Consider the following 11,380-nt stretch of genomic DNA (forward strand, 5'->3'; position numbering starts at 1 on the left):
GTTAATCTGTTTATCTGTTAATCTGTTTATCTGTTAATCTGTTAATCTGTTTATCTGTTAATTTGTTAATTTGTTTATTTGATTATTTGTTTATTTGTTTATTTGATTATTTGTTTATCTTTTACCTTTAGTGTGTTCAAATACACCAAAGGGAAAAACACAGTGTTTAAAATTAATACTTTCTTTATGAACTACCATTGAAAAGTTATGAATCAGCTGTTATGCTGATGATGTACTTCTTTACTTCAATAAAACCTCTTCTAACAGATACAAACATTCAGACTCCAGATGTTTTATTCTGATCAGATTCAGAGTCACATGACAGAATCCTGGTGAACTTGATGTAGAATCAGTTTGATTATTGATCAGTAAATAGATGAAGAGATTTAAACTGTGATTAGATCAGCTGATGTTCAACAGTAACTCCACACTAACATTCTGGTTCTACTGTGAAGTCTGAAGAAGAGCTTTGATGAAGTTAACTCCAGCTTGTTCTCAGCTGCTTTTATTGTGACACTCTTTTGATACTGAAACAGGAAGTTGTTTATGTTTAAATCTAAGCTTCCAGCTGATTTCTTCTTCTCTTCTTCTTCTTCTTCTTTTTCTGTTGGTCAGAGGATCTTTGTCTCTTTGATCAGAGTTTAGTTAGAACATCTACAAGTAAGAACTAAAGAACATCTAAAGAACACCTGTTGGTGAAGACACGTTCTACAGTCACACATGTAGAGTACTAACTGTCCATCAGTGATGAATCTCACAGTAACAACCGTCATCACCTGCTCTTGGTGGAGCTGACGATGGACATCGGGTGGCTCATCCCGTCTTTCACCACGGTGATGTTGTCCTGAAGACGAGAACAGAGATCACATTAACAAAGAGAAAGAGGATGTTTTCCTCCATCAGATGGAACCAGAGTGCAGCAGAGATGTCGACCTTGAACTTGCGGAGAATGGAAGAGTGATTCATGATCCTCTCCGTGTCGGCTCCGTCACGAGGAACCACCACGATCCCGAAATCCCCCACGATCACCTCCATCTGAAACCACAGAGACAAAAAACACCTTCAGTCGGTCCTCAAGGCCGCGACGCTACACAGCAGTTAGACCACATGGATCCAGCTCATTGGACTCTCCAGGATCAGGATCACAGCAGGATTCACAGGTGAAGTTCTGCTGAAGTGACCCGGCTGTTAACAAACAGGAGTGGTTCTTATTCACTAAACAACCAAAGTACTAACTAACTAACTAACAACTTACAGCGACTGATCTCAAAACTCCAGTTCTTTACTGAACATTTATGAAATGAAGTCATGAAGCCTCGAATCACAAATGTTTCACTGAAGTCAAAAACATTTTGAACTCTCGTGGACACGTCTTTCCTGAGTCGGTGCCACCCAGGATGATTCCTCTCTATTTGCTTCCACTTGTGTCTGAACACTTTAATCTGAAGCTATGTTCTGATCCCAAACATTAGCTTTGGGGTGAATCAAGGTTTCTGGTTCCTACTTAGTAATGGTTGGTTCTTTACAGCCTGTATACATGTGATACCATCAGCTAAAAACTGCTTTTGAATGTTTTATCTTGTTTGGGATGACAACAGCATGATATTTTTGTTAAATCATTATCTTAAATTACAAAGTTCTGTCTTTGAATTCAAAATAATTCCCATAAAATGACTATGGGACTATTCTACTAATTCCTTCATGCTCACTTGCTAACAGCTAGCATTCATATTAGCATGATGTTTTGCTCGTTAGTAGTGTGAGAGAAGAATACCGCTGCATGCCAACGCTGTCTTTCTGCAGGTATTTCCTTTGTCAACCATCGAAATGACCTGTCGGGTTATTACGATGGCGTTTCGGAGGAGAGAGCAAGGGGGGCGGGGTTACATGTTGGGCGGGGGGTGGGGCTACCATGTGCTTACATCACTGTCCTTCCACAGACCAGGGATGCAGAAGGACTCCAGGAGATCACTGCCACACAGGAGCAAGATGCGTAACTCTACAGACGACAAACAGGCAGGAGGAAAGAGACACGTCCTCAGTAAACAACATGTTTACTCAGTAAACAACATGTTTACTGGATACAAACAAACCAGAAGGAGTTCAGACACAGCAGGAAGGAAAACCAGAGGACACGACACAGGAGTCTGTTCAGGTTTCAGACGCTGAAGAGACGACTCACCGATCTCCTCGTATCTCATCGCGGTCCCCAGGTTAGCGTTTTCATCTGACACAACGAAACACAACACAAGAGGAGTTTAATATTTCTTCAGGGTATACAATGAAGGTCTCAATGTGCCAACTGCAAGAGTGCTGCCAACCAACTACAAGTATTTGCTCTGACGGAGGTGCAACGTTTGTTTAAGATGCACTAATCAATATTGTCATGTAGTGGATCAATGGATCAATTGACTGTGTGTAATGTTAAAGGGTTTCTAGTAGAAAACCCACAGAGAACGGTCACTATCTCTGCAGCTCGACAGAGCTTTTTAGCCTCTTTTAGCTTCTTGTTCTGGTTTCGCTGCACATTTCCTGTCCGGTTCAGTCTCACATGGTTTCATAATAAAAGCTGTACAAAGCCAGTGTTCACTACCAGCTCAGCAGACAGACTCAGTTAGAGACTAGCTGGTGAGCATTTAGCAGCTAAAGAGACAGATGTTTCCCTCAGGAGGTGGTGGAGAACAAAAACAGAGCTAAAAGAGACAGAATGTAGACTGACATTCGACACAAACACAAAGACTCCTGATGAATGAATGAATGTTGAAACTGCTGTATGTGGAGATAAGAAACTATTTTATAACATGAGCCACAGCTACTTCAACTGATAACATGTCAGATGTTGTGTTTATAGCTTGTGTGCTATTGGACAAAAGAAATAAAGGAATATTGTGGCTTTAACTCAATTTTGAATATGGAGGACCCAGATTAGAACCCTGAGGAACTCCAACTACCTATTGACACTGTTCATGTATGTTATGTATGTATGGCTGCTGGATGTAGAAGTAGGCAGCTGGTTGCAAACACTATTGTGTTTTCAGGTTTTTGTGATACAAAAAAAAATAATCATGCAGCTTCAAACGTTGAGTGGTTTTACAAACAAAAACTGGTTAATATGATGGTTTCCAAAAGTGACAGACTAAAGGCCTTTAAATTTGAAGAGGAGCTCTGAGTCTCAACTTGTTAACAAGGCTATCAGGGTCACTGGACTGGCTGATGATCGCGGTTCGTTTCCCTCCTTTCTGAGCGTGTACTTTTCTACTTACCAACGAAGGTGAAGCGTTCGATGTGAGGGCGGACACAGCAGATCTTTCCAAAACTCTCACTGACCTTCCCCCACAGTTTGACTGAGCAGAGAAAGAACCAGAGGGAGGTTTAGACTCCAGTCACTTTCATCAACAAACAATCATCTGAGGCTACATACGTATAACTGCTCCTTTAACCCTCACTGATGGATGGAATAAGTAATGAATATGGAAGAAGGTGACTCACTGGCTGTGGGCTTGTGATTCATGTTGCTGTGGTTCTGGTAGATGGGGGGGGGAGTCTGGTTCTGTGGCTGACCAATCACAGGAGTCGTCGATGGCGTGTTGACATTGGACAGAATGCAGCCGGTGACTCTCTGAGGAACAAAAACATTGTGATAAAACAGACGTTCTCCAAATAACGGCAACACTTTAATGGAGATGGAACAAACTGTCAATACTCTCAATCACAGTATAAGACTATCATTAACATATCTGAAACTCTCCACACCAAAGTGTCCAAGAAATAAGATGATATGATCACAAAGTCAATCATAGGACTTTAGCCTGAGGTGTTCTGGTACCAAGTACACGTATGAGCCGCCGTTTGTTATGGCCAATCCATTTCTAGCACAGAAGTCCAAACGACAAATTAGCACTTGGGTCCAGATCAGACAGGCCGTTCCTCCCAATCACCCCCCTCCAGGTTTCTCCATCGTTACCCACATGAGCGTTGAAGTCCCCCAGCAGATCTATAGAGTCCCCAGTTGGCACCCTTTCCAGAACGCCACCCAGAGGCTCTAAGAAGGCGGGCCCTCCAAACTGCTGTTCGGTGGATAGGCACAACCAGCAGTCAGAGACTTCCTCGACTTGCAGTCGCATAGAGTCGACCATCTTGTTCCTCGGGGGAAAACTCTAACACAGCCATACTCAGCCGGGGGCTCATGAGTATCCCCACACACGCCCGCCGCCTCTTATCCTGGGGAACTCCGGAAAAAGGCTTGAGTCCAACATCTCTCCAGGAGTTTGGTTCCAGAACTGGCACTATGAGCCCAACTACTGTATATCTAATTGAAACCACAACGCCAGCTCCGGTTCCTTCTCCACCAGAGAGGTGACGTTCCACATCCTGAGAGCTAGTCTGCTATGCCAAGGGTCGGCACACCTAGGACCCCACCTTTACCTGCCCAGCTCACATTGCACCCGACCCCAATGCCTATCCCTGTGAGTGGTGGGCCCACAGGGCGGCGGCTCCACGTATATTTTTTTGGGCTGTGCCCGGCCAAGCCCCATGTGCCACGGCCCGGCAAGCATCTCCCCTCCTAAGTCTGGCTCCAGAAGAGTGCCCAACTCCTCTGTGGACGATAAAGGGTCGGTGAATCTTTCCCTTGGGACCACTTTGCTTTGCCCTAAAGACATTTTTCAAAACAATTGACAGAGAAACATCTCCTCACCTTCATCAGGTCGCGGTGATGCTCCAGCACGCTGCAGGTTGTCTGCCAGGTGTCCTGGTAACACTCCCAGGGGTCCACCCTGCAGCAAACGCCACAGCCAAAAACACGGATTTACAACAGACTCAACAATTAAACATCTCATGATATAACGTGTGTGGAGACTGACTGTGGTTCTGGCTTGAGATCTAGGTTTCTTACCTTCAGAGTTTCACATAAAGAGATCTAAAAGGTTTTGCAAAGAGAAGAGGTGTCTCACCTGATCCAATCAGAGGACTGGACAGCCAGCTGACACATGGTGAGACGATGTCTGCTGGGCACTAAACCCTGCAGACACACATAATAATGTTAATAATGTTAATGTATCAGTAATAATGGTAACGTGTAGTAATAATGTTAACAATGTTAATGTATTACTAATAATGTTAATGTATTAGTAATAATGTTAATAATGTTAATAATGGCAATAATGGTAATAATGTTAATGTATTAGTAATAATGTTAATCATGTTAATCATGTTAATCATGTTAATGTTAATGTATTAGTAATAATGTTAATGTATTTGGAATAATGTTAATGTTAATGTATAAGGTTAATGACAATAATGTTTCTGTAACAGGGTATTAGTACTTTTACTGTAGCAGAGCATTCTTACCCTGTGGTATTAGTATTTTCCTGCAGTAAAGGATCTGAATACTTCCTCCACCACTGTCTATGTAGTACATATGTATACGTACACATGAATCCCTGTGTGGAGTATTCGTTTGAAATGATTATCAGGATGTTGAGTCATCATCTGAACATTTATTAACGAGTTCATAACTGATGTGAATAATCTCCAACAGACTCCTGGCGACGGTAGAAACTGTCTCTGCAGCATTTATTATTCATGTCGAGTGTTTCTTTAGAGCAAAAGTAGGACAAGAGCTTCGTTAATTCCAGAGAGCTGCAGCTGCTTCTGCTGCTGGATGATGAGTGTGTGTGTGATGTGCTCCACATATGAGCCGGTGTAATCTGATTACAAACTGAAGCTGAAGGACTCACAGGTTTTCCGTAGGAGTCGTGAACCGGTGAGATGATTCCTCCGATCACGATGAAGCGACCCGATTTGTGCAGAAACTCTCTGGCTTTTTCTGCAAAACACACAACAGAGAAACACACAGCGTGAAGGTGAACAAGTACATCTAATCAAGTACTGCACTGAAGTATTTCAATGTTCTGCTCTGTTATACTTCTACTGCACTACATTTATCTGTAGTGATGCTGTACATTCATGTTTCACATAACACACATGTGACAGGTCTACACTGAGACTGGTTCATGTAGAGGATCAGGTCTACACTGAGACTGGTTCATGTACAGGATCAGGTCTACACTGAGACTGGTTCATGTAGAGGATCAGGTCTACACTGAGACTGGTTCATGTAGAGGATCAGGTCTACACTGAGACTGGTTCATGTACAGGATCAGGTCTACACTGAGACTGGTTCATGTAGAGGATCAGGTCTACACTGAGACTGGTTCATGTAGAGGATCAGGTCTACACTGAGACTGGTTCATATAGAGGATCAGGTCTACACTGAGACTGGTTCATATAGAGGATCAGGTCTACACTGAGACTGGTTCATATAGAGGATCAGGACTACGCTGAGACTGGTTCATGTAGAGGATCAGGTCTACACTGAGACTGGTTCATGTAGAGGATCAGGTCTACACTGAGACTGGTTCATGTACAGGATCAGGTCTACACTGAGACTGGTTCATGTAGAGGATCAGGTCTACACTGAGACTGGTTCATGTAGAGGACCAGGTCTACACTGAGACTGGTTCATGTAGAGGATCAGGTCTACACTGAGACTGGTTCATGTAGAGGATCAGGTCTACACTGAGACTGGTTCATATAGAGGATCAGGACTACACTGAGACTGGTTCATGTAGAGGATCAGGTCTACACTGAGACTGGTTCATGTACAGGATCAGGTCTACACTGAGACTGGTTCATGTAGAGGATCAGGACTACACTGAGACTGGTTCATGTAGAGGATCAGGTCTACACTGAGACTGGTTCATGTAGAGGATCAGGTCTACACTGAGACTGGTTCATATAGAGGATCAGGACTACACTGAGACTGGTTCATATAGAGGATCAGGTCTACACTGAGACTGGTTCATGTAGAGGATCAGGTCTACACTGAGACTGGTTCATGTACAGGATCAGGTCTACACTGAGACTGGTTCATGTAGAGGATCAGGACTACACTGAGACTGGTTCACATAGAGGATCAGGTCTACACTGAGACTGGTTCATGTAGAGGATCAGGACTACACTGAGACTGGTTCATGTAGAGGATCAGGTCTACACTGAGACTGGTTCATATAGAGGATCAGGTCTACACTGAGACTGGTTCATATAGAGGATCAGGTCTACACTGAGACTGGTTCATGTAGAGGATCAGGACTACACTGAGACTGGTTCATATAGAGGATCAGGTCTACACTGAGACTGGTTCACATAGAGGATCAGGACTACACTGAGACTGGTTCATATAGAGGATCAGGACTACACTGAGACTGGTTCATATAGAGGATCAGGACTACACTGAGACTGGTTCATATAGAGGATCAGGACTACACTGAGACTGGTTCATATAGAGGATCAGGACTACACTGAGACTGGTTCATATAGAGGATCAGGACTACACTGAGACTGGTTCATATAGAGGATCAGGTCTACACTGAGACTGGTTCATGTACAGGATCAGGACTACACTGAGACTGGTTCATATAGAGGATCAGGACTACATTGAGACTGGTTCATGTAGAGGATCAGGACTACACTGAGATTGGTTCATGTAGAGGATCAGGACTACACTGAGACTGGTTCATATAGAGGATCAGGACTACACTGAGACTGGTTCATATAGAGGATCAGGACTAAACTGAGAGAGGAGAGCTGCTGGTGAAAGTAGGTCACCATGGAAACATGGCTGCTGCATATTCAAACATCGAAGAGAAGTGAGCGCAGCGGACAAAATAACAGGAACACTGACCTCCAGTAATAGTTTATGATAATAATAATAATGATAATAATAATGATAATAATGCGATAACATCAATAATAACATCAATATTAATAAAAATAATTTATAGTATTAATAATCATATTTTGTGTCTCTCTGAGCTCTGAGAGGACATCATGAGTCAGCTGGAGACATTTTCAACATGACCCCGCCCCCTCTCTTCTGATTGGACGACACACACACACACACACACACACACACACACACACACACACACACTGCCGGCCTGTGATTGGTCTTTGATTTCTGAGCGTTTTGGATTCACTGATGTGATCTGACGGAGCAGCTTCACTTCTGATTGGTCGTATTTAGTTTAGTGAACAAGTTCTTCATACTGATAGGATGCTCAGTCTGACATTACTGAGTACTGTGCAGTGTATACTGAGTACTGTGCAGTGCATACGGAGTACTTGCAGTGCATACTGAGTACTGTGCAGTGTATACTGAGTACTGTGCAGTGCATACGGAGTACTTGCAGCGCATACTGAGTACTGTGCAGCGCATACTGAGTACTGTGCAGTGCATACTGAGTACTGTGCAGTGCATACTGAGTACTGTGCAGTGTATACTGAGTACTGTATACTGAGTACTGTGCAGTGTATACTGAGTACTGTGCAGTGTATACTGAGTACTGTATACTGAGTACTGTGCAGTGTATACTGTGTACTGTGCAGTGTATACTGAGTACTGTGCAGTGTATACTGTGTACTGTGCAGTGTATACTGAGTACTGTGCAGTGTATACTGAGTACTGTGCAGTGTATACTGAGTACTGTATACTGAGTACTGTGCAGTGTATACTGAGTACTGTGCAGTGTATACTGACTACTGTGCAGTGTATACTGAGTACTGTGCAGTGTATACTGAGTACTGTGCAGTGTATACTGTGTACTGTATACTGAGTACTGTATACTGAGTACTGTGCAGTGCATACTGAGTACTGTATACTGAGTACTGTGCAGTGTATACTGAGTACTGTGCAGTGTATACTGAGTACTGTATACTGAGTACTGTGCAGTGTATACTGAGTACTGTGCAGTGTATACTGAGTACTGTATACTGAGTACTGTGCAGTGTATACTGAGTACTGTATACTGAGTGCTGTGCAGTGCATACTGAGTACTGTGCAGTGTATACTGAGTACTGTGCAGTGTATACTGAGTACTGTATCCTGAGTACTGTGCAGTGTATACTGAGTACTGTGCAGTGTATACTGAGTACTGTATCCTGAGTACTGTGCAGTGTATACTGAGTACTGTGCAGTGTATACTGAGTACTGTGCAGTGTATACTGAGTACTGTATCCTGAGTACTGTGCAGTGTATACTGAGCTGATGTTTACTGTCTTAACATCACATGAATCTGTATTCATCATAATGAACAGAAGTGAAGCGTTCATCAAAATGAATGGTGGAGATTCATTGTTATACATAAATCAATGGGTTCTGTTGTCTGCAGAGATTTAAAGTTTTACAAGGTACATATTATTATCTTGATATTTGGTATTTTCTTAATTTACCGTGCAGATAATCTATTCCAATGACTTTAATCTATTCTATTCCATTAATAATCCCCTTTAAATCACTGTAATAACTAATAACTGCACTGACACCTCCTTATAGAAGGCATGAGGAGGTGAAACACTGTTTGTATCCGCAGCAGCAGGAACCTGAATAATTCATGTGTGTTTGGACCCATTAGCTCCCGTCTAATGACGCAGGAACCCGCCGCTGAGCAAGGCACTACCTGCTGCCCGTGCACCGTGTCCGTCCGGAGTCTCTGAGGACCCGGCGGGGATCGAGGCGTGTTTTCTGGGCTGCGCCACACGCCGCGCGAGGCCTGCGGAGCCTCGACACGGAACGTTTCCGTGTTTTTCTCTCCTTAAAAAAACGCCCCGGGTCACATGACCGTCTTTAACGGGACATTGCTCCGCGCTTTGTTTGTTTTCTTTACATCCCACTGGGTGTGGAGCGGTCGTCCATTTCAGCACCACCCTGCTGGACAGCGACCAGACAGGCGCACCAGACCCCGGTCACATTGTGACCGTTTTAAGCTCAGGTTCAGATGAACGGCCCGATGTGATTGTTTGGGAGGTTTCATGAGACCCCCCCCCCCCTCACACACACACACACACACACACACACACACACACACACACACACACACACACACACACACACACACACACACACACACACACACGGACAGATGCTCACCGAACATATGGATGTGTCCCTTGGTGATGGGGTTGAAGCTGCCGCAGGACAGCAGGATCACGTGGGTTTTGGTGTTTTCTGTCATGTTTTTTTTTTTCTGTCTCCGTCTCCTTCTTCTGCTTTGCTGTGTACCCCGGTCCGGTCCGGTCCCCCGGTTCTCGTGTGGGTTCTGTGTTCCCGGGTCGTCGGTTGTTTGTAGCGGTGGCCGCCGCAGAGAGAGACAGTGAGAGAGAGAGAGAGAGAGTGAGTGAGAGAGAGAGAGAGAGAGAGAGAGAGAGAGAGAGAGAGAGAGAGAGAGAGAGAGAGAGAGAGAGAGAGAGGCGAGTCTGCGGCAGGAAGCAGCGTCAGCGCGTTAAAGAGACACTCACACGTCACTGCTACACTGTTGCTTTAATACATTCACTCGCAGCTTCATTATCACATGAATCATAATGAATCATAATGAATCATAATGTATCATAATGTATCATAATGTATCATAATGTTAATGTTAGTATAGAATAATAAAGAGGAAGTGAAAACGTTCAGAATTATATAATGAAATATGACAACATTCCAGTAAAAGTAAAAGTACAGAAGAACCATCATCCAAATGTACTTAAAGTATGAAAAGTAGAACAGAGTGTTTTATTTATATTACTATTACATTATAGGTTTATTAACTGATCTTTACTATGTGATTTAACTGCTGGCTCGTTTCATTTTTAACAGTGCTTCATATTTTAAAAACTCTGATCGGATGTTTTGTAATAAACATAAACACAGAACGTTAAATATTTCATTTTAAAATGTAAAGTCGAGGTTTAAGATGAATGGAAACACCTAGAACTATTGGAGTGAATACAGAACGGTTCCTTTACATTACAGACATTTAGCAGACAACTCAGTATCTATCTACACACTGTAGACGCAGCTACAGGACACATTTTGGGGTTAAGTGTCTTGCTCAAGGACATGAGACTAGTAGAGCAGAAGCCGGGGATTGAAGCTACGTCCACATGGTGAAGCTACGTCTACATCCTGAAGCTACGTCTACATGGTGAAGCTTTGTCTACATGGTGAAGCTACGTCTACATCCTGAAGCTACGTCCACATGGTGAAGCTACGTCTACATCCTGAAGCTTTGTCTACATGGTGAAGCTACGTCTACATCCTGAAGCTACATCTACATGGTGAAACTACGTCTACATCCTGAAGCTTTGTCTACATGGTGAAGCTACGTCTACATCCTGAAGCTACGTCTACATCCTGAAGCTAGGTCTACATGGTGAAGCTATGTCTACATCCTGAAGCTAGGTCTACATGGTGAAGCTACGTCTACATCCTGAAGCTTTGTCTACATGGTGAAGCTAGGTCTACATGGTGAAGCTAGGTCTACATGGTGAAGCTACG

At 43.4% G+C, this 11,380-nt stretch overlaps 1 protein-coding gene across 1 annotated transcript in view; it reads right to left on the reverse strand.

Moving 5' to 3' along the window:
- Positions 1-10,232, reverse strand: part of nmnat2 (nicotinamide nucleotide adenylyltransferase 2) — a 10,664-nt gene extending 432 nt beyond the window's left edge. The window contains exons 1-10 of the mRNA XM_068726116.1: positions 9,989-10,232; positions 5,739-5,827; positions 4,953-5,020; positions 4,697-4,775; positions 3,490-3,619; positions 3,264-3,344; positions 2,183-2,227; positions 1,923-1,999; positions 934-1,035; positions 777-844 (exon numbers count right to left, since the gene is read on the reverse strand). Coding sequence (XP_068582217.1) covers positions 777-844; positions 934-1,035; positions 1,923-1,999; positions 2,183-2,227; positions 3,264-3,344; positions 3,490-3,619; positions 4,697-4,775; positions 4,953-5,020; positions 5,739-5,827; positions 9,989-10,073 — 824 coding nt within the window. The 5' untranslated portion in view covers positions 10,074-10,232. The remainder of the gene's footprint in view (positions 1-776; positions 845-933; positions 1,036-1,922; positions 2,000-2,182; positions 2,228-3,263; positions 3,345-3,489; positions 3,620-4,696; positions 4,776-4,952; positions 5,021-5,738; positions 5,828-9,988) is intronic.
- Between the last annotated feature and the right edge of the window lie 1,148 nt (positions 10,233-11,380).

This window comes from Cebidichthys violaceus, unplaced genomic scaffold (assembly GCF_023349555.1).
Source record: "Cebidichthys violaceus isolate CVI_PGR_0920_01 unplaced genomic scaffold, fCebVio1.0.p SCAF_38, whole genome shotgun sequence".
Classification (NCBI taxonomy): Eukaryota; Metazoa; Chordata; class Actinopteri; order Perciformes; family Stichaeidae; genus Cebidichthys; species Cebidichthys violaceus.